The sequence below is a fragment of the Condylura cristata genome, unplaced genomic scaffold (assembly GCF_000260355.1).
Source record: "Condylura cristata isolate star-nosed mole 26May11 unplaced genomic scaffold, ConCri1.0 scaffold00032, whole genome shotgun sequence".
In the NCBI taxonomy this organism is placed as follows: Eukaryota; Metazoa; Chordata; class Mammalia; order Eulipotyphla; family Talpidae; genus Condylura; species Condylura cristata.
Genome location: NW_004567133.1, coordinates 989,139 through 1,013,473, shown reverse-complemented (window position 1 = coordinate 1,013,473; position 24,335 = coordinate 989,139). Strand labels below are relative to the sequence as shown.

Genomic DNA, 24,335 nt, shown 5'->3' with positions numbered 1-24,335 from the left:
TGCCATCTGATTTAGAGTATAAGTTGGTATAACCTCTCCTTTGACCGAAATTCAATGATTAAAGATATAACCTCAGGCTGAACTCTTCAAGACCTGAGAGAGAGGGACACCTCCTGCAGTGTAGTACTTGCTGCCCATCTGGCATTCTGGTGAAAATGCAGATTCCAACTCAGTAACCTGGGACAAGGCCTGGGACTCTGCATTTATGTTAAAGTTAATTTCATGTTGATGATGTTCTTCAAATCATACATTGAAAGTACATGAAGTATATGCATAGCTGTGTAATTCATCCATATAGTAAAGACTGGGAACACCCTCACTCTGGGATAGTTGGTTAGATTATAGCATGTCCTGAGAACTACCTAGCCATAAGTCACTTAACCAACTAATATTTATTGAATGCCTTCCATGTCTTAGGTGTTTAATATACATTAGTGGGGAAGAAAAAATGTGGTGTTTGTATGCCAGTGTGAGCAACAGACAGCCAACTTGATGATAGGTTAGTTGTCTAAATGTACAATGGGAAAGAAAAAAGAACAGAGGGAGAGGAGAGATTGAGGGAAGTAGCTAGAGAGAGTATCACAGTTAGAGGTGGTATCTAAGTAGACATGGAGGGGCAGTTATGTGGGGAAGAGCACTTCCCAGAGAGAAAGTAAACACCCATGCAAAAGCCCTGGGGCAGTTAGTATAACTGGGAGTCAGAAACTAGTGACAAGCGGGTGACATGGAAATCCATTTCAGGGTTTTCAGCAGAGGAGTGAGGTGATTGAACTGAGGGAAGCCAGGGTGTTACGTGTAGGGATGGTAAGCACTGCTCAGGTTCTAAGAGTGCTTTCAACGTACGGATGTCGAAAAAATGTTTAGACTTTGAAACATGATTCTGGTAATGTTTAACTGAAAAGATTGTGAGCTGTTCCTTGGTCGGTCCAAATTGTGAGTGTAAAAGTAATAAGTTGGCAGGGAAATGATAATGGCATTCACCGAATTAAAATGAGTAGTGATCTCTAATTAAAAGAGATTTATTTTTACTTTTGCTTACCTGTTTTCTAGAATGCACATTTATTACTTTTATCGACAATAAAAGCTTTGCTTTTTCTGTTACATAGTAGTATGTCATTCTACTAGGATTATTTATTTGCGTTACATTTTATAGATATTAGCATGTAGTTTATACTTTAAGCCTGTCTGTAACATGCTTATAATTTTGTTTTTAACTGTGTGTCTAACCAACTAGAGTGCAAGATTCTTTATGGTTCATAATTTTCTTTATATTTTTCTCTGTATTCACCTTATAACAGATTCTTCCTAAGTACATTTTGAATTAATTGATCTATTTCTCTTGAGTAGCGACTTGGTCTCTCCCAAAGCAGTTTCTCTTCCTAAACCTCTAGAGGATTATAGTTAGTATGATTGAAAGACCAAAGAATGACTGAGGTTCTCATTTTCTTCATCATACATCTTTTCCCATCAGCTTCTCTAGGAACTCCTCCCCCATATCATCAAGAGGTTCTTAACTGGGGCTAGCAGTTGTAGTCTTAGGACACACTTTGCCTTTATTGCTATCAACACATGAGAAGATAAGTAGCCTTTTTATATAAATAGTCCCCCTGTGTCTCCACATAATGGTAGGAAAACAGGTGCTTTGAGTTTCATTGTGTATTGTGCATAGTAGGGGAGGATCCCTGCTCTGTGCCCAGGGCTGCCCTGAGCCAGAACGTCTGGAAGAGGCCCCCATAACAGAGCTTGCCATGGATGCATCAACTCCAACCTCATTATTACAAATAATGTATGACTAGTCACTAAGAATTAAAATAGCTTTTTCCAAGGCCATGATAGTGTTTGGTAACTGTAGTATTCCTGAAAGACTTATTGTTTCTAATCTCTTAAACATTATTGAATTCCAGTGAGTGTGAGGTCAAGGAGTGGGCATGGGGAATTCTCATAAGTTCATGCAGCATCTTTTTAGTTAGTGTTTTCAAGGGATGGTTGTAGCAGATTCTACCAAGCAGGAAGATAGTCTATCCCTGTGTTCCTGGCAGCTCGCCCTGTGCTGGTACACTTGCCAAAGGAAGAGAAACAGCTTACCTGGCATGGTATATATAACTCTCTTGCTAAGGTGGGAGGGAGGTGGGGCGAATGGCTAAAAAGATAGCTGGAAGAACCCCATCTTTTACCTGGGAATTGTTCAGGGGGGTTGTTTAGCTTGGGGCCACCCAGTGAGTTAGAGTGCAAGCTTTGTTTCCTTATAGTCATTCGTACAATTTGGGAGTTTCCCGAGTAGTGATAAAAGCAATTCTCTATTCATTATTCTCTGTAAGTGAAAACATGTGGGCCTAATTTCATTCTGCATTCGCTGGAGACTGACATCCATTTTCTCACAATGTCCTATTAACACTGGCAGGCAAGCTGGTTGGGTAGTTCATTCACATGGTCTTTCTGGACAGGGCAGTACCAAGACTTGGGCACTTAGCCACAGGAAGCAACGGGTTTCCCACTGTTGAAAGAAAGTCTCTTCTCTGAAGTAAAGCCAGGGTGATGGGAGTGATTTTATTTCTCAGCCTGCCATCATAGAATATCTGTAAGCTAAGCATCTTTGCCAGAATTCCTAAGCCTATAACAAGCAGAACAGTAATCAGAAAATCACTGATTAGCACTCTCCCTTAGGTAACATTTTTGTAGACTGTGAGTTCTGTCCATTTTTATTAAGCTGTGGCTACAGTTTCATCCTTAAGTAACGGCAGGGCTACAGTGTCCCCTTAGCAGGAGAACATAACTGATTTGTATGAGCAGGTCTGGAAAACAGGCAGCTGGCACACCCTTGGAAGCAAGCCATGAAGCTTCTGGGGGTGCCTCAGAAGTGACTGCAGAAGCCCAGGAGCCAGCTTGTGGGACTTTGGAGAAAGAGGAAAAACATGTATGGCGAGAACCTGTGATTCAGGGAGAAAAAGGAGAGTGTAGTCAGGGACAGGGGTGACAGGGCTTGAGGAAAATTATGCATTCTTATAGGCCAGGAGAAGGTTTCACATTTCAAACTCAGTGCAGAGGTATGATTTTTTCCTTCCCTTCAGCCATGTACAGTGTAGTGAACCAATGTTCACAAAAAGTAATAATAATAATAAATAACAAAATAAACTAGTACAAAGGAAAGTCATTGGGAAGTTGTCAGTAGAGAAGTGAAATGATTGGACTTAGGTTTTTAAAGAATGACTCTGCTCAGTGGTGGTGTAGAGGAAGCTGGAATGTGGGCCATAGGAGGATGCAGTATTGTCCACAGTGAGATTTGGATGTCAGAGTAGGTGGGAGCAGCGAGTGGTAGTAGATTTTCTGTCATCTTGCTAGCCTCATTTCTTTCTGTGCAGTGGATATAGTAATTGTGGCTTTCTCATGGTTGTGTTAGGAATAAAATGAATTTAATGCTTGTGAGACCTGGTTAATGCCTGGACCAAAGTTCAGCTTCACTTTACCACTGCTGTTACTGCTACTATGAATGTGATATGTATTTAGCACATTTGGTTATTTTAACTACCTAAATGTAAGGCCATAATCAACACATACATTCTATACATTCTTAAGAATTCACATAGAGTCATTTTAATATATTATTTAAAAGTAGGCTTCTCAGCAATATGTTTACATTTTGCTCATATTGGTACACACAACTCTAGTTTGTTCATTTTTTTTCAAGATTTATTTATTCATATAGAGCTGAGGTAAAGGCCAGAGAAGAGGGGCAGTGAAAGGATCCACCAGAGATAGAATGGGGAGGAGAAAGGCCGACTGACAAAGTACACTGCTAAGGGGAGCAGTAGGTGGGTCACGAGAGGTCTGCCGCGCCATGTGGTCACCTCCAGGGCTGGGGATCAAACTCATGCTGAAGTGGCTTCAGCTTCTTAGTGCTGCGCTTTAACCCGCTGCACTACCAGGGAGGGCCTAGTTTGTTCATTTTTGACTATTACTTTCACTACCATAATTTGTAGTCCGTGCCCCACTGATGCAGACCAGGTGGCTTTCCGTTTTCCCGCAACCAGCAGTGTGGCACTGTGTGCCTTTGCCCCCGCCTGTAGCCCGGGTGCCTCTGAGTATATACTTAGACATGAAGTCGCCAGTCAGTTCTGTTTGTTCCAGCTTGACTAGGTATTATCAAACATTGCTTCTTATAAAAGCCTTAGTGAGGGCTCTCCCTGGTGGCACAACAGGTTAAAGCATCGCATTATGAAGCTCTAGAAGCCACTGCAGCACCAATTCGATCCCCAGCCAGGGAGCTGACCCACGTGGCCCAGCAGATCTCTCCTGACCTGCCTGCTGCTGCCCTCAGCAGTGTACTTTGTCCATCTGCCTGTTCTGCTCCCCACTCTGTCTCTGGTGAATCCTCTCACCCACCACATCGCTGGCCTGTACCCCACTTCTGTAAGCATAAATAAATCTTAAAAAAAAAAGCCTTAGTGAGCAAAGTTGTTAACTGAAAACCATGTTTCTTATTTCAGATAAATGAAAAATTCATTGTGTATGTGTTTGAGTAGACAGATTATTGGGACTTGTCGAGTATCTGTTTTACAGAAAAGTCTAGATAGAAAATATACCCTAAACTTGTTTTAACCAGGAATGTTAAGATATACAGGTTAGAAATAACAGTTAGGAGAAAGAAGTTTGTACTGACAGATCCGTAGAACAGGAGGCACTGCATTCCATACCAGCCCATTCAGAGAAGCTGGTAGGCGCAGGGCCAGAGGAAAAGCATGGCCAGGAGCCTTTATTCTAATGTTTGGGGGGAAGAAAGTGGCAGAGCAGGGTGAATGTTTCAGAATTGCATAGTTTGGTGGGCTCCCAGCCGTAAGGGTGGTGCGAAACCTGGCCCTCGGTGATAAGAGCAGAGGAATTCTGCCTCCTGGCATGTAAAAGCTACAGAGACAGGGTTTGGAATTTGGGCTCTGGATTGGTCGGATTACCTAAAACGGGATTAGCTGGCACTCACTCTTCTCCCATGTTAGCAGGGCCTCTAAGATGTCAAAGCATCATACCTATACGAAATAGAAAAAGATGATTAATACTAGAGGCAGTAATTCAAAGAAAATTATGTATGCCATAGATTTGGAATGTGGGAGAACATAAACTGCTCAATTTTTCCCTGCAAGTTTGTCACCCTCCTAGCTGAGTCTGCAGTAGTTACTCTGGAAGGGGGGCTTTGGGGACTCCTCACTTGGCACCATCCCCACAGGTCCGGTTTCATAGCCTGGACTTTGGGATGTTTAAACTTCCCAGAGGATTCGCATGGTAGCAGATGCTGATAACTACTTGGAGGATCATTAATGGGAGAGAAACTTGCCTGGGAGGGAAGAGGCCAAAGCCCTAGAGCTACAGACTTTTTCTGGAAACACCAGTAAATATTTAGTAAATATTTTAGGCTTTGTGGGTGGAGTAAATATCAAGACTACTATGTGGGTGCCCAAGTAACAAGAGGGAAGCATAATTTTCATGATTTTCTGTCCTACATGTATACTATTGAGAAGAATGGAGGTATCTTACAGGGAAAAGGGATAACATTTTTCTTAATTGGGATCCAAAGTTAGGGTACGTAACCATCAAATCAAATGCAAATCTTCATCTCTAAGAACCATTCTTGGCTTACATGCCAGACAAAATCATGAGACAGGATGGCTTTGGCTTGCGTGCCTAGTTTGCTGACTTGCCCCAGCAGATGTGAGCAGGCAGCGTGCCTGCTGAGGTCTAACTAGACTGGACTCCCATCAGTTTCTGCTGCAGGCAGGTGAGTAGAGGTCCCTCCAGGCCCAGGTAGTTGGACTAGGGTGGCATGGGGAGAAACTCATTTTATGCTCCCACATTGTGATGATCCCTTAGAGATCTAGTCGTAACTCTTAAAGGTTTCGGTGTTTTTCCATGCAAATCAGATTGAATTCTAAGCTGCTTACTAAAGCTTAGCTCTGAAGAAGATGAAGCCTGAAATGACCTCAGAGTAATGGTGGAAGCTGAAGCTTTGAATTCGCCAGCAAATACAAAACACTGTTTACTCACTCTGTTCTGCCCTGACTCCACTGCTGTGTGATGAGGGCAGATGTAAATAGCAAACTTCATTTTTTTTGTCTTAGTGGCCAGTTGTGGAAAGATCAGAAAATATACCTTTATATATGGGTAAGGCAATAAACACAAAGCCAAGCTCATAAATGGATTGTTGCTAAGTCTACTTGTATAAACATTTAAAAATTGTTTGATAAATTACCCTTTGACATTAAATTTCTCCTGTCGCAATTTATTCTATTTTCAAATAGTAGTTAGGAAAAAATCCAAATGACCCATGTGGGTTTAAGGTCACCTTGACAGCTCTGCACTCAACTGCTTCTAAAACTCTCTTTCCCACCCTCCCTCTCACTCCAACTTCGCTGATATTTTGTTTTTCAAAAATGCCAAGCTCAGGGCCTTTGCTTCCCTTCCACTGGGAAAACTTGTCCTGCCCCTTAGCATGTAGCTGTCTCCTAAGCTTATGGACTTGCACATTACCTTGGCGACATTCCCTGATCCCTGTTGACAGCCACTCCCTTTGTCTCTCTCTCTGCTGATTGTAATTTCCTTTAGGACATGGATCCCAGAGACAGGGTCAGGCTGCTTCCCTTGTCTTCTGTTGGCTTGCATTTGTGTATCTCCTCCCCTAGCATATGAGTCATGCAGTCAGGCTCTCTCTCTCTGTCCTTCTCTCTCCTCTCCTGGGTACTTGCCACAGTGCCTGCACCTGATGACTTTGATAACTGAACTTGACTTGTACCAAAGGGGCTGCCAACGAGAGAAACTATCCCCTTGTCACACACAGACAGTACCTGCTGCGTGTTAGGCACTATGAATGAGTGGGCTGTGTCACAAGCTCTGTGCTCAAGACAGTTTGTGGCCTGGTACAGGTGCCCAGTGCACTGGTAAAGGTGAGCATAGTGCACCCTGGCAAACACAGGGCAGTACATATGGGGCTCGTGGAGTCTACCAGGGGCCTTTCGTGAGAGCACGCCAAACATGGGCTAATGGCCACTTACAGGAGTCGGTTATTTATCAGAATTCACTACTGGGGGTGATTCAGCATAGTGCCTTGTAGAATTCCTTCTAACTCTGAAATTTTGTGCCCTGAGAAAAGCAGGAAAAGGAAGTAAGTTTTGCAGTGGGGTTTGTGGGTTTAACTAGGATACAGGGAAGTTTTCCCTGGAGTGACCTTTAAAAAAAAGATTCAGGTTTTCAAAAGAAATCCCCTAAATATCTCTGTGATTCTGACTTTGTGGCTTGGGACAGAGTTGAGAGATCTTCACCTTGGGGTCTTTAATTGTCGTTAATTCAAGGATTATTGGGATTCTTGAAGGCCAATGCTGACTTGCCTGAATTAGGATACCAAATGGAAACTGAAAGTCTGCTGCTTTTTGAGTACAACTAACTACAAACTGGCATCCAGAATTGCGTCTTCCTCACTTGAGCTGTCCCCTTCACCCCACCACAGCGTTACTCAGAGCAAGACAGGGTTTCTTGAGCTTCTCTCCCATCTTGCAGATACAGGATCTTTGTAGACGGGCAGACACAGCCATAGTGCCAAATCTCAGTCTCCTAACAAGCCCTGCATTTCCTGATTTTCCAGTTTAGTCTTGCACTTCATCCTGGTTTGTGCCTGTTTCCATATTACATTACCTTCTCGTGTTGTCTGCCTCACCTTTCTGCAAGGTTAGTGTCCCCATCTGGCACCCTCCATGAAGGACTGACATTTCGTCTACAGCAGCAGTTTCTCGGGGTGTAGCAGGGCTCTGTTACAAGCTGCACTCCCATGTGTCCAGAACCTTCAGTGAGCCTTGCTGATGAAGACTCCTCTTTCCCTTGTAGAGGTACTGGGGGAGGAGGGAGATTCTACTGAGTACCCTTTGTGTCTGATGGTATTTGTACTGCAGGCATGTATTCACAGACTTTTAAAATAAAAATATCATCCTGCTGAGAAAGCATTGTTTCATCAAAATTAATGTAATTTTAAAGCTAGAAAACAAGCCCAAAAAATGCATCTTAGAGCTAGAAAACAAAAAACATGAACTATAACCTTTTACTATTGGGAGTATATCAGTTCTATAAGCGGTCATTAGCTCCTTTTGATTTTGTATATGTTTATCCTTAAACCCATCCACAACTGTTAAATAACTGTATTTGTTTGCCAGCTTTACCATTAACTAAAGCTAAGGGTTTTATAGTTTTAAATTTTATTATGGGTCTTCTATATTTCCCCACTCTTCATGTTATTTGAAGTTTGTGATAAATTATGAAAAATGGCTTTGGTAAACTGAACAGGAACATGAAGTCACCCAATTTTAGCAAATTACCAAAGTCTAAAGACGACGTTCATGTCTTAGAAACTTTGAGAAATAGAAAGTATACTAAGAAAAACACTGTCTGGATGATTTATCATAATTTTGAAGAAAAGCAGATGTGGATCCTTAAGGAGTTATTCTTGAAAACTGAAAATAGTTTTTATTTTTCACCATAGAATTAGTACAGAGGGATTAACTCGGTTCACAGTGTCTAATGAGTAGTCTGAAATGCTGTTTGTTTTACACTCGAAAACTTTTTGATGTCCCTCACACAGTTGTGGTAAAGCATTACGAGGGACTCTAGGAGGGGTTTCCTCACACTTGAAATAACTACTGCTGTATGTGTGGATGTCAGACTTCCTTGGGGTTTATATGGAAGAAAAATGTGACTTTCACTGTACTCCTAGTGGAAGGTGCTGCTTAAGAAGTAGACACCGGTGTTTGTGTGGCTGGCTAGACTGTTTTTCAAGTAGCCAGCAGAATCCTACTTCAGCACCGTTCAGTGTGTGTTTCAGTGCTGAAATACTTAGTTGGTCACTGGCATTTGACATAGCTCCGGGTTGTGCTGGTGGAACAGGCCTTTGATGAGTGTTGTTCATTGGGAGCCTGGCAATAGAAATCGCTCTCTTTCATTATCCTTCTTCTTACTTTATACTCTATTTAAGGGCAGTGTCCATAGAGGTACATGCATGGATTCAACTTTGACATCTCTTCTTGGATGACTTTTTTAAAGAACTCTATAGAATAAACAAAATAATGATAAAAGTTACTTTAATGATCATTACGTTAGATTTTTCTGAATAGTAAAAGTAATAAGGACAAGTGCATGTATTCTCCTATACCTTTTAAACATGTCAACATAGCAACATTGTAGTTAATGCTGGGGCTCTTGCCACATCCCTTGACAAGCAAGAGTTCCTGTGGCTTTGTTTCTCTTTAGTCTTCCTTGTAAGCTGGCAGGACACTGGCACACACAACAGTCACTGCTGGAGCCTGGTGTGTGGGAGAGAGAGAACCATGCTAATTGCAAGTCAGCCCTGCCCAGGTTGACCTGAGCCTTCCATTCTGGGTCTAAAATTGTCACCTGGCCCCTACCAGCCCTCAGCTCCAGGAATGGTGTGGAAGAAGATTACAGTCTTGGATACAGTGGCAAAGGAAGGCCTTTCTAAGAAGCTGACTGGGTAAAGACTGAAAGGAGATGAGAGCGTGGATCAAGTGGAGCTCTAGGACAAAAGATATTCCCGAAGTGCAGATGCTCTGAGGCAGAAGCAGGGAGGTCATGTGACTGGCCAGGAGACCAATTTTTTTTTTTTTTTTAAGATTTATTTTTTATGCACACAAGAACTGGAGTACAGAACAGAGGTGCAGGGGTGAAGAACTAATTCACCAGAGAGCAGGAGAGCAGAACAGGCAGATGGACAAAGTGCACTGCTGGGGGAAGCAGCGGATGGGTCAGGAGAGGTCTGCTGCACCCTGTGGGTCAGCTCCCTTCCTGGGAATCAGACTTGTGCTGCAGTGGCTGCAGATAGCTTCATAGTGCTGTGCTTTAACCCATTGTGCCACCAGGGAGGGCCCCTAGAGACCAATTTTTAAAATGGGAAAAAATTAAAGGAAAGTGAAAAGTCGCTAAATATAAATGTAATGTGTAAACTGGTATGTCTTCCTGGAAGTCAGTTTAGTGACTTTATCACAAGCCCCAAAAACATTGGACCCAGCAATTCCGGATCAGCTTCTGGGAGTTTATCACAGAATAGTCAACGTATGTGCAGATATGCCTGTATCAGGGAGTTCCTTGTGTTGTTCAAATTTCCAGGCTTTGAAAACAGTTCAGATATACAGCCGGAGATTAGTTTAACTGTAGCATATCCCCTGTGTTGGACTATTATGTAACAATTGTAAATCATGAAATTTTGAAATATTTAATGATATGGGTTAAAATACATGATCTACAGCTTAAAATCCTTTTTAGATTTAGAAAAAAAATATACACACACAAGGAAAGAATTTCTACAGAAAATGAAACATAAAAGTCTCATGATGAGTCCATGAAGTTAGCTAGTTATTTCTAGGTTTACAATATTTTTGAGACTTCATTTTCATATATATTTGACTCTTCTATTTCTTATGCTAAAAATATTTTTGTGGTAAGAAACAAATTCTGTATAAATGTTCTCATATAGCAACGCTGTCCAATGCACATGTAATGTAGATAAATTTGCCACATTAAGAAAGACAGAAACAAAATTAATAATATACATTAATAACCCAAATATCCAGAATGCTACCATTTCAACATGTAGTATTTTTAAAATTAAAAGCGATTTACACTTACTTTTCATACAGAGTCTTTGAAATCCAGTGTGTATTTGTAACGGTTCAGACTGACAAATTTTCCCTGCCCTTTGCCCCGAATGGATGCTCCAACTTTGTGCTACCGAGAGTGTGTTTATGAATTTAAGGGATTTTTTACTCTTTGGAAATTAAAGCAGTATCTAAAATCACCAAATTTCTTCTAACGTAGCCAGGCATACAGCTTACCCCATACTTCTAAATTTTAATTACTGTTTTTTAAAAACATCCTAGAGAATGCCAGAAATGTTGGGTCCTCGAAGGTCAGCTAAGACCTGGTTCCAGACCCAGTGCCTGCTGTAAGCTGTGTGAAAATGGAAGCAGACAGCCAACTTTCACAGCCTCCTCCTCTTGGCTCCCTTGTATCCCCTAGATATACCCATAGAGCTAAAAATATAAGTAAAAACATTAGTTTGAGAATCATCAAATTACAATTTTGGTGTGATTTGTAATTCCATCTGTAAAATAAGCATAATGCTGTTCCCCCAACAGTGTTGTTAAAATGAAATGAGCTAATGGGTATTAAAACACTTCACAGGGCACTGTCTGTGCCAGTTCTTAGTATGGTGAGTGATAACATGCTACATCTCTAAACAACCTCTTGATTATTGGGATGCCACACATGTCATACATGCCTGCATCTGTTCCTTTGACACCTTGATGAAATGTATAAGCTTTGTGGGAAAATAGCATGTCTGTGACTTATATTTTCCTCAATATGTCAAGACCCCAGACTCAATCAAGTGGGACGCAGTATAGTTGCTAGGTAGAAGGTGCTCATGGGGTACCACCCCCTGCACATCTGCTCTTTGGCTAAGTCCAGAGGTGGTCCTTTAGGTGAATGTTAGCTGCTCCTTCTCAGCACAGCTTTTAGTGGGAGAAACACATGAGAGCTACACCTGCCATCCAGGATGACTTGACAAACTGACCAAGGTGGTCTTTCATCAAATCCAGTCCAGTGACACCAATAACCCAAGGAACAAGGATCTCACCATTTTGGGGATCTCACCATTTTGTACACCTTTCCACACAGCTTCTCTCTATGTTGTAATAATTTCCACCCAAAATCTTGTTCACTACTATTTGAATTTTTGGCACTACCCAGGTAAATTCAAAGTGGTGGAGGCACAAGAAAGGGCCAGTCTCATAGTAGACTGCAAGAGTCACCCAGTGGCTCTCAAGTGGTACAGTCCACGGTAAAAACGCATTTTATCACAGGAACTCGGTGCAGCACACACACACTGAAGCATCCACACATATGGATAGCTACTTAAGTAAGACAAAAACTTTACAGAACACTTTTACTATTTACCATTTATTCAGATATTTACCACTATATTCCATTTCATTTTTTAAGTGCACACTAAATTATTTCGTTTGGTTTTGAAAGTACTGCAAGCTTTTGTAAGCTGTGTTAGCTATTTGTAGTGCTTACAGAAAGTTGCCCCCTTTGAAATGATCTTACAGTTTTCTCAAAATTTTTAACCTTTTCTGTACTCAACGGGAAGGCTTATTTCCCCACATACCAGTGTTTGTCTTTATAACATGAAATATTTAATCAGAGTAGATTCCAAGGTTTATACTTGACACCTGGGAGAATAGATGAGGAAAAGTTGGTTCATATGTGGCTCCAGGAGGGGATTTCACAAGTCTCCAGTCTGCTGGCTTTTAAAATCTGAAATTTAACATGGGTTTTTCACACTTCTATTTAGAAGCGCTTAGGAAATCTGACTCGATGTTGAATTTATTATTTTTTAACGTTCAGGAGAGCCAGTCTTTTTGAGGTAACCAAACAGCAGTTAATGATGGTAGTTTGCTTCTCTCGTGTACTGCTAAACCCAGAATTTCTAAAATCATTCCATTTATTTCCTGGAAACTTTGTCTTGGATTTCCCATTGTCCAGTGAAATTTAGTTTGTCTTAAACTCACCCAGTTTTCTTCCCACCCAATCCACCCTCTCCTTAGACTCAGTTTGGAGAGACTGCCAGCATTCTCTCTGCTTCCCATGCTCTCCACATTCTCATTTGTATACCTCCTCTCCCCACCATGTCATCTCCTCTGTGACAGCCTTGGCTGGCGTCCGGGCGCTCTCCCACTGGACTGGCTGCTCCCCCACCTCCCTCCTCTCCCCATGGGGTCTGGACAGAGCTCTGACCTGTTAGGGTCTCTCCAGATGCTTCAGTTGCTCCCTGCTTCCTACAGAATCAATTCCACACTTAGCCACAGGCCATATTTAACCTGCTCCTTTCACCAATACTGGCCTTTCTCCTCCCTGTATGGGGCATTTCTGTCTCTGGCCCACATATCAGCTCTGCTTCTATGACTGTGTTGAAAGCTCTCAGAGCTGGTACCACATTTACTACTTTTCTGTTTGTTCCTGTTTTCCTGGCACTCTTCTTTGGGTGAGGCAAGCCTTCTATACAGCTGCAAGTATAACTCTGTAGGTGGCTTTTTTGAAAGAAATGACATGGTGAGGAATACCCTGTTCTGTTAAAATGAAGCATTTCATCCCAGAAGCTCATGTGTGAGTATGAAGGATTGAAGGGGATGGGTTCTGAAACCAACCCATTTTATGTCATAACAATAGTGGCAGCTCTGATGATGGGTCTGTCTGTTTGTTCCTCCTCTTTCTCGCTTTTTCTCTGACCTCAGAATTAGAAGGTTTCCTCCGCTTCATTTGTAGAGAGAAACCAAAAGGAGACATCTGCCTTTGCTCCCTGGACTCATTAATTTAAAGAAATGTATCCTGTTTACATTTCTGGCAGCATGTCTTTTATTTGGATGATAGCCAAAGGCAAACAATTCAGCTCATGGTTCAAAAAAAAAAGGTTTTCCAAGTACATATGCCATTGTGTAATTGGGTGAACATTCAAAACCTGAAACTTAACTTAGTGTAATTTTCATTCTATAGAAAAAGCTAATTTGATCTACTGGCATTTCATGTCTATCTTAGCTTTAGTATTTATTGTGGGAAGATTTTAAGGAATGAGTAATCTAAAAAGATTTGGTTTGATTAGAGGCTAAACTAACAAAATCTATTTTGAAATGAGATAACAGGATTTGCAATTTTTGGGCTGGATCCAGTAAAACTGAAAACCCCCAAATCTTTATCCCCAACAGACAGGGAATCTATTCTTTGACAGAGTTTAAGTTGCTGAATGTATAAGATGTCTTAAAAATGTGCTCTTTGAACAGTTTAAAGTATTACATAGTGTTGAGATGAAGTCATCAAACTACTTAAGACTTCAACTGTTTATATTTGGGTGGCTGAATAAAACATTTAGTTATCAAAAAAATTAATACTTAAGTAATTTGTTACTGAAAAAAGGACTTTTCTCAGAGCCATTAACAAAACTTAAGTAAATTGTCTTGTGACTTCATTTTTTGATTTTTCATTGGAGTGTATTTGGATTTTAGGATTTTCTTGGCTTCCTATGTTTTAGGAAATTGCCCTTTTATTGGAATAGGTTGGGGGCAAGATGTTTTATTATTTTAGTATGCCTATATTATGTAAGTGTTTTGCTTTCAAGACACCAGAAAGTCTATATAACATAATAACTATCAGTTCTGCAAAAGTACAGTAAATATAACATTGCCAAAGACCTTAAGTGCTCTCTAGAAAGGAAAAAAAAAGTAGACTCAGATTTTAAGCAGTTGTCCCAAAATAGAAAACTCCCATAGATCTCAGTTTTGGATGTTCAGAACAAAGTTGGCTGAGTGCAGTTATTTTTTTTTTTTAAGAGAGCAGTTTTTGACTAGATAATTTAAAAAGGAAAAATATTTTTGTCTTTATTCCCTTTTCTTTCAAATGAAGTTAAGGAGGTATAGAAAGTGGATTGTATAGTTAAGTGATCTAATTCAAGTTTATCAGCATGTTTTTCAACTTCTTTGGATTTTGAAAATGAGAAATGAGGAGTCTTTCCTTGATGTTTGGCTAAAGTTAATTTGACCTTGTTCCAGCATGATTGGGTGGCAGTGTACAGGGGAGCACAGGTTGCTTTGGGGTAGACCTTTTTTTTTTTTCCCCAATCCAAACCTATATTCCCCCCAATAATTAGGGAAAGCCAAGTTTGTACAGTACTGAATAGTCCAGCTTCTAGGTATGTTTTGATTTCCTACTTTACCTCCCACATCTAAAAATGAAAGTCTCCAGGAAGTCAGCGTATAGGCTCAATTTAACTTGTGAATGAGGGCGTCCTCCTTGTAAAGCTGTATTTTTCCCCAAGTTATAGATGCTTTATTTAACACAGAAAACTCGTTGATCACCAGTGGAGGGTTAAACCCAAGGCCACCAGGAAACTTTTTATCATTGCCTTCAGTTTACAGTCTGAGTTTATACCTGGTTTTCCATTACTTCCCACTCAGTGCACTGCATTTTCATGTGGCCCTACAGATATTCTTGGATTCAGTGCCTTTGACATGTTTTATTGACTGACACCCAGTAGTTGATTACTTTAAAAAAAATTTTCATGTAGCTGTTTATCTTATATTTCATATACAATCTGTATGTTAAGCGCCAAGCAAGTATGGATACTAGGATGAGTTAAGGACTTCTTAAAATAATTCTATCCTTAATGTTCTCACTGGTACTCCATGCTCTATCACGGAACGGTTCTCTCGGTTCTAACCACACATTCCCCAAAGTCATAGACTATAATAGAACAATGTTACTAAAAGTAATTAAAAGTTATGTTGTCTCATTTACTCTACCATTTTAAGTATCTATGCTATATGTACTGTGTTGTTTTAATTCTTATTATATTCTTTTCATCACCTTCCAGTGTTACCTGCTCAAAGGAATTCTAGAATTCTGTTTATTTCTTGGCCTTTTAAGCAGTATTGCAGCAGTTCAAAGATAGTACTCCAAAACAGTCACTTAAGAAGTAAACCTGATATATGCAGTTGCTCCATGCACAGCCTGTAATATTCACACATACTGCAAGTGTGTTAAAAGCCCCCATATATCTGTTTTCTAACCCTAAGATATTTAATCTTTGAACAAGACCTTCAAATGAACTGGATGCTGCATCAGCTGTCCTCTTCAGGTTAGTTGTCATTCCTTCTTGGAATCCTTGCCTGAATCTGCAAGATAGGTTTTTCAGGTGTCATATTCAACCAGTGGTGGTGGTATTTCCTCATTTTGCCTTGGCACCTTCTCTTCTGTTGACAGGGTGACCACATCTGCCACAGACCTGTGGCAGACTTCTGAAGGTAGTAGGCCTTGAACCACAGCATGGTACAATGTGTGCATCTTTTTGTGATATCCAAATGATGACCTTCCCTTCATCATCTTGCCTTTGCCACCATGTCCAAAGAGCTGAAGTTAATCTTTTAATGTCTGAAAAGAACACTGAAAAATATGTGTTGAGACACAATTTGCTGTATTTGAGTTGTATGAGTGGGTCCATCTCGTGTGGGGCTAAGAGGAAGCAGGTAGAGATGGAAATCCTGTCCCTCTGCTTTTGCCAGGTGTGGGGATGGCAGAGAACCCTTTTCTGAGTTGCACAAAGGCACTGTGACCCTCTCTATGCTAAGATCATTTTTGGTGGCATAAAGGGAAGTATGAGACATCTTTATTTCCTTGTGTTCACGAACCTTTCTGACATCAACTTGAGCAGATGGGGATTTGGCATAATTCAGTTAGCAAAGTTGGGAAGATGGGAAATATACAGAGGCAGAAATAGAAGTGGGGGGACAAGAAGGAATGGGAGCAGAGGACTTCCTTGTCATATTTTCCCTCTGGATAAGCTTTAATCCACTGCCGCCACTTAATGGAATTAACCCACACTTCAAAAAGACTGAGACCCGCTCTGATTAGGAGCCTTGCCTTTCCTGCTGGTTTCCCCTAGGAACCTTCTAGGAACCTCCCCTTCCCACATATGTAGTTGGAACATATATGGCCGTGATTGCTAGTTAACCTTTTAAGAAACTTCCTGTTTTGAAATAATTATAGGTTCACAGGGAATAGAGATACCCAGAGAAATATGGGCATTTTCCCCCAATGGTTACATTTTCCACAACTATAATGCAGTTTCAAAACCAGGAAGTTGACAGTGGTACAGAGTGTGTGTAGTCCTATGCCATGTTATTATTTGTGTAGATTTGTACAACTAACACTGCTACCAAGACCCGTAACTAGCTCACCAACTAGCTCTAACAAGATCACCAACTAGCTCCCTCCAGTTACCCTTTCTAGCCACATACACCCTCTTTCCTCCACGAGTCCCAATCCCTGTATCCACTAATTTGTTTTCCACCTCTGTGATCTTATCATTTCAAGATTATTATATAGACATCACATTTTGTGACCTTTTGAGATTGACTTTTTTCCCACTGAGTGTAATTTCCTTGAGATCCATCCAAAGTGTTGCTTTTATCAATAGTTTCTTCCTTTTTATTGCTGAGTAATATTCCATGGTATGGATCAGCCCAGTTTAACCACTGAAGGACATCTGGTTTGTTTCGGTTTAGGACTATTATAAGTAAAACTGTTATGAATATTCCTACACAGGTTATTGTGTGAGCATAGGTTTTTATTTCTCTGGGATAAATGCCTAGTAATGAAACTGTTGATGTGTATAAGTGTATGCTAACTTTATATATATATATATATATATATATATATATATATATATATATATATATATATAACAGTGTATTTTTACATCATTTTGTACACTTTTTTGTTTTTATCTCAATTGTAATCCCCATGGGCTTCCCATCACCAAGTCACCCGTGTGCCATCACCATAGTCCCGTGCCACCCCCCCGTTTTTGATCCCATTCCCCACTCCACCCCCACAAAATGTCTCTGGTATATGGCTGTTCATTATTCTTATTTTCTTGCCTGATCCTTTATACTCTGGCTATGAGTGGAACCATCTGGTATTTTTCTTTTTTTTTCTGGCTTATCTCACTAAGCATGATCTTTTCCAGCTCCATCCAATTTGCTGCAAAAGACATGTGTTTCTGTTTTTTTTGGTTGCTGAGTAGTATTCCATTGTATATATGTACCACATCTTTTTAATCCAGTCATCTACTTTTGGGCATTTGGGCCAAATTATATTTCCAATTGTAAATAAAGCAGCAATAAACATTGGGGTGCAGGTATCTTTTTCAATCAGTGTTTGTATCTTTTGGATAGATACCTAGGAGTGGGATTGCTGGGTCTTAGGGAAGCTCCATGTTAAGCAGTTTGAGGAACCTCCAAACAGTTTTCCATAGTGGTTGTACTAGTTTGCATTCCCACCAGCAGTGCAGGAGAGTTCCTTATTCTCCCCATCCTCGCAAACATTTGTTGTTACTAGTTGTTTGAAGATGTGCCATTCTCACTGGGGTGAGGTGGTATCTCATTATGGTTTTAATTTGCATCTCCCTTATTACGAGTGATGTTGAACATTTTTTCATATGCTTGTTGGCCATCTGCATTTCCTCTTTGGAGAAGTGTCTTTTTAGCTCTTCTGCCCATTTTTTGATGAAGTTGTTTACTTTATTTTTGTTGAGTTTCGTCAGTTCTCCATATATTTTTGTAATCAGCCCTTTATCAATGTGCATGCTAACTTTTAAAAGAAACTGGAAAACTATATTCCAGAGAGTCTATACCATTGTACCTCCTCATCGACAATGGATGAGATCAAATATCTCTGCATCCTCACCCTATTTGGTGTCACTGTTTGTTTTGTTTTGTTTTTTAAGCTGATACAGAAGAACTGTAGTGATTCCCTCCCACCAAGATCCTTATCTGATAACCCCTGGCTTCTGATCTTGCTCTTTATATGTGCTATTTGGTGAAATACCACTTTTTTCATATTTCTTTCCCCATTTTTTAAAAATTGTTGAGTTTTGAGTGCTCCTTGTATATTTTATATGTGAGTCCTATCTGGTTGGCAAATATTTTCTCCTGGCCCATGGTTTGTCTTTTCAGCCTTTTAAGAGTCTTTGCGAAATAGAAGTTTTAACTTCAATAAAATCCATTTTGATTTTTTTCTCAGTTTGTGGTGATCAGACACTGTTCATTAGGTGCTGTTTTCCCACAGGTCTAGCTTGGTACTCGGCCTGAGTCAGCATGAACACATGTTCGTGGATGGCTAGACCTGGGCATCGTCGCCTGTGGCTGACAAGTGTGGAGAGAACTCATAGGAGCACCCCTAACCAGAAGTTTTTGGCCAGCAAATTCTGGAGAACAGATTGTAGCTATTTGTTTTGGCGGCCATTGACATTCTGCTCATTGGTTGCAGGCAGGAACAGAAATTATAAGCAGAAAGCTGTTAAGACTACAGTAGAGATATGAGAAGGGCAGAACTGACCTATACACTCCATCCCAGACACTGGAAATGAAACTTTCTAGGATCACTGCTAACTGTTAACTTGTATGCTTTAAATGATGGGATTGTGTGGTATCTGAATTGTAGTCCAATAAGGCTGCCATTTTAAAGAAAAATGAATTGCCAAGAAGTAGTATTGTCCTGGTGTTCCCTCTACTGGGGACAGATGACATAGTACTGTCCCTGTCCTACCAGATCCCACGAGACCAGAGTGGACAATGAAGCATTTCCAGAAAGGGCCCCTGTTCTTTGCATCATCAGTATTGATCATGCAGAAGAACTCAAAAGCTTCCTTAGATGTGTGTTGCTCATTCTGAGCACTACGCTAACAATAATTAAAGAGACCTATTGGCTGCACAACAAGGTGATTATCATCAAGTCAGTGTTTCCACAGTCTGGATGCCTTTCCCTAAGACTATTTTAATTTAGCTTAGGCTATTTCTCCCTCCCCTTGAGCCTATCTGTGAGGTAAGAAAAGGGCAGAAAACACTTTATTTATAACAGTGAGGAAATAAGCAAAAGAATGAAAAATAGTTTCTCATCATAACAAACAATTGTGGCATTAAATCTGGAACATGATCCCCTGGCTCTTGTTTTGGTGGGCGGACCACTAGACTTCTGTCACATTTTAAGTCTTTTCCTGTCTTGTGACTGCTGCTGCCTGCATTTGTATGTTCTCCCACCCACTGTTAGTTGGAACAAGCAGTTGTATCTTCCTGGTGTTGAAGAGCTGCCAGGTCTCAGTAATAATGGGTCTCTGCTGTTGCTTTCTACAGTCTCCTTTACTGATGTGGTCCAGTTTCCAGTGTCCACTTTGCCTAATTTTGTTACTACTTCTTCCCCCATTCAGTTATCATCCTTCTAGGTCTTTCTAAATGAATACTAGCAAAGGCAAACCTGTTGTGTGGTATGTGTATACATCCATCCCACTAAGTCATATTCCTATTGGTGCCATGACAGAGCAAACCCAGAGACAAATTCTGGTTGCAGATTTGATAGCTTGGTTGTTTCCTGCTTTATGAAAGTCTAGTCTTTGGCACACAGCTAAATCCTTTCTTATATCTTTTATTTCCTAGGGTTCAAGGGTTCTTGTTGATGCACGAGACAAGCTTGGTATTCCTTGGCAGTATTCTGAAAATGAAAAGCACGGGATGTTCTTAATGGCCTTTGAGAACAAAGCAGGACTGCCTGTTGAGCCTGCCACCTTCCAGCTTTACGTGCCTGCCCTGAGTGCACTCTGGAGGGACTCGGGGATCAAGGAAGCATTCAGCCGGAGGAGTGAGTTCCAGCTGGTAAGTGAGCCCTCCTTCTGAGTTTCATGAGTTTTGCATGATTAATTTTGACCTTTAGTAGCATTTCCTTAAAACTGTGTAAAAGCACAGGCTGGCTTTATAATTGCTGGAAAACCTAGTATTCAACAACAAAGCACATTAAATAATCTAAATGGTTCAAGAGGGAGAAAAAATTATTTACTCTAGGCAGATAGATCTTGTAGGCAAGGAATGCCTTCCTAAAGCAACTTTCCTATATTTCCCACACTGGCAGTTCATAAATGTTTTCAGATCAGCACTATGAAGTCAATCTGGACCTTTCATGTTGTTCCCTTCTAATTCTTTTCTTTAATTTTAAGGTCCAACAGTTTCAAAAATCATTGTCATTTCATTTCACGTAGACTCACTTGGGTACCTATCTATAATTGGAACATCTGGATTGTTTGCACTGTTTTTTGGGTTTTTACTAAGTGTCTTTCAACCTTAGCTATACACTAAGTATCATGCTTCTCCTAAAATGAAAATGGATGTGCTCAGGTGATGTTAACACATAACTGGGGTATCTAGAACACCAGCACTTTCCCATCCCTTTGCCCCTGAGTAGCCAAGACCCCAAACTTTGAGTCACTGGGCTCTGGCCTTTTGTTATAGTTTTATCATATCTGCCTATGAGGGAGGTTTTTGTTTTATTTTTTGATTGTTTAGTCACTTGCTTTATTCCCTTAAATGCAGTATTTTAGAGCTGGACACACATACATACATACATACATACCTGTCAGTGAGAAAGTTGAACCCTTGTATTGCAGATATAGAAATAAGACCCAGAGGTGATGGTTTGCCCAGGGGCATATCTTGTTAATAGTCACTATGAGGAACTTGGGTCTGAAAGACCAATCTATCTCTTTATCCCTAAATTCATTCATTCATCCATCCCACATTTATGGAGCACCTACTAGGTGCTAACCACTACATTCTGTGGGGCTATACCAGTGGATAAGTCCAAAGGAGCCTCCCAGACTCTTTAATCTGGACCTAAACACAGCATGTGATTAGGATAAGGCTGCCGCAGGTGGGTTAATAGTCATCCCAGTGTTTTGATCTTGTGCTTTAAACAGTTCAGCTTTTTGAAGACTTGGCTACCTGGAGAATACACTGCTGAAGGCAATTGTGTACTTTGAAATACACAACTATAATAATCAAAAGCAAATATTAAATTCAGCTCATTTAGTGGGTATGTAAGTAGTATTTCTGTACTTTGAATTTTTTATAGTTTTCTTTTTATTTCAACTATTTTAGAGCATTTTATTAAAATAACTAGGTCATCTCTTACTACTAGTCATTATTGTCAGGATCTATAATATCAGGAACATAATTTTTTTTATTTTTATTTATATATTTTTATGTCATTGTTCATTTTTGTACGTGCTGATTTCTCCTCTCAAATGTCCCCATAAAATTCCACACCTGTGAGCCATACTGATAAAGTCCTGTGCTCTTCCTCCTGTTTTGATCCCACTCTCTTCCCCTCCCTGCTGAATGTCTCCGATGTATAGTTTGCTTGCTAATATTGTCTTGTTTTTCCTGATCCCTGTGTTGTTTTCCTGGGGAACATTATCACTTAATGTGATGTGATTTGACTGGCCTTCTGCTTGCCTCTCGTTGCTCTTCTTTGAATCATTTCCTTGGCGTCAGAAATTTGTGCAGAGTAGAGTTTCAGCAACTTGGTTTTATTTGCTTTTTTTTTTTTCCTGGGGGCACAGAGCTGCAAGACCTTTGACTGCCTAGTGGTGGAGAGACAGCTGCTTTGAGAATTGTCAGCCAGGTGTTAGAATTTTCCTTATTGCCTTGGCCCTTTTGGTCTCCTTTGTCATCCAATGAAGCAGCAGAAACACAAGTTGGAGGAAGAGATGTCTGGCGATTATGTGGTAAGGGCCCTTGCTGCTCTGAGGAGAGCATGGTGAGGTGCAGGGCTGGAAGGGACTCTGCTGCTCCAGAGGGAGAAGTCTTGCTCTTTCTCTCACTAGTCACCTGTGCCTTGAATCACTGATTTATATGCAGGACTTGATATCGCTTCTGTGGCTTACTAAGAAAGATAAACTTGCAACGATTGACCTTATCTTTTAAAGACACCATAGTGAAGCATAACAAGACACTAAACAGTGAAGTTTTTGTCATAAGTATAACTAATATAAATGTTGACTTACTTGCTTTTTTTCTAGTATGAGAGCATTTTGAACTTTTAAATGTGGCAAATTCTTCAATTAAAATGATTGTGATACAGTCTGGATATCAGTTCTATGATTTGTCTGCTGTCTACTATACCTTTTAATTTAGGGGTTTTGGAAGGGCATAGCATAAGGTATATCAGTTTTCTTTTGTAACTAACTTCTACATAGATAGCAAGTGAATTTGCATCTCAGAGTCCTGCCTGCAGTGCAGTGTGATAAGGTGCTGTCACAGAGCCCTGTGTGCCAGGCACTGTGCTCAATTAAATCAAGTCTTACCAGACACACATGCAATCAGATAATTACAATAGAATGTGACAAGAAATATAATCAAGGAATATACAAGATATATCATTCATTAAAGAGCAAAAGTTAGTGATTCCCCTGAGTAAGGATGGGTCAGGGTAACTGCCTTTGGAGGAGATTACTAAAGATTTGATAGGAATGAACCAGAGGGACAGTTAGAAGTAAGGTGGCAAGGAACTCTGAGACTGCATGGGTGCTGGGGCTGCAGAAACTAGGCATAGCCAGAGAGCAGTGATGCTGACCCTGGGGAGTCAGGCAGGGTGGTCAGGGACTGGGGCACATGCTTTTGTTTGCAGGTAGCAGAAATCCCAGCTCAAACTGACTTAAGCAGTAAAGGACCTTGATCACAGAGGACAAAGTTCTAGGGACCGAGGGCAAGGCCTTATGTGTGGTTTGAACTGTTTCTCTCTCTTCTTGGCTCTGACAACTCCTCCATGTTAGTTCGGTTTTGGTCAGACTTCTGTTTTTGCAAAGTAGAAGCTTCACCTGCACACACTACCTGTAGGACATGGAGGAGGACCCCAGTGGCCAGGGCAGTGCTTTGCCCGGGCTGGCTAGCAGGTTTGCTCTCCACCCCAGTGGAAAGGTAGTGGCCTTTCTCAGGTGTAAATGAGCCATCTGCAGCTGTACTCTGAGGGGCGGGGGCTGATGGCAGGGCTCCCTGTTTATTTGTGCTATGCTGAACAGAACAGCTTGGAATTACCTGGAAGCAGAGGAGCCATGAGATGTTTAAAGGAGAAAGTAGCAGATCCAGTATGGTGTTTTTCTAGACCTCACTATCAGTAGTGTGAAAGATGAACTGGAAGGAGTCATGATAGGAGACAAGGGTCAGTTGGTGGGCTCTTTTAGAAGTCCGGTTGAGATCGTGAGAACTTGAACCCAGACAGAAATGGTTTTGAAGCTTGACCACATGTCTCATGATTTTTTCCTAGCTAATCTTTTGCACAATTCTTTGTGCTGCTTACTAGTTAATTGTCATCTTTATCATCTTACTTCCATCCAAATACACCATAGGAATTTTTGTGTATTTTCTGTGCCCATTATGTGAGAAAAGCACTAGAGTTACCTAAATAGATGAAGCCAGTTTTGCTTTTCATAATATATTCTTGGCTCTGTGGCCAATCAACTAAATATAGTAATGTAATTGTTCCTGATGAGGTGTATCTTTTTGCTCAGAGGATTGGACAGTTCTCCTGGCAGTTTGGTGCCAGAGTCCTCACTTGACTTCCTCACGTCTGATTATAAGCCACGCATTTGCTTGTTCAGATGCTGAGGAGACTGTGCTTGTGTACAGACTAGACTCATCTCTTCTGTCCTCTGATACTCTTTGCTTCAGACTTGATGGGTGTTTAAAAAACAATTCAGCAAATCATGGCTTTTTTATATTCTTTAAGTTCATTGCTTCAAAATGGCAAGGCATTGTACATTCTTGAAAATGCCCTCATTCTTTTGGGCTTGGAAGATGGAGCCAAAGACTCCATCCAGAGGAGTAAGTGTGTGTGGACAGCAGTGTTTCTTGATTTCTGGA

General features: G+C 40.7%; 1 protein-coding gene across 1 annotated transcript in view; it reads left to right on the top strand.

The window, feature by feature from the left end:
- Nucleotides 1–24,335, top strand: part of GNA12 (guanine nucleotide binding protein (G protein) alpha 12) — a gene marked incomplete at its 5' end in the record, with an annotated part of 73,102 nt that overhangs the window by 15,521 nt on the left and 33,246 nt on the right. Inside the window, one exon of the mRNA XM_004691641.2 lies at nucleotides 20,082–20,297. Within this exon, the coding sequence (XP_004691698.1) occupies nucleotides 20,082–20,297 (216 nt within the window). The remainder of the gene's footprint in view (nucleotides 1–20,081; nucleotides 20,298–24,335) is intronic.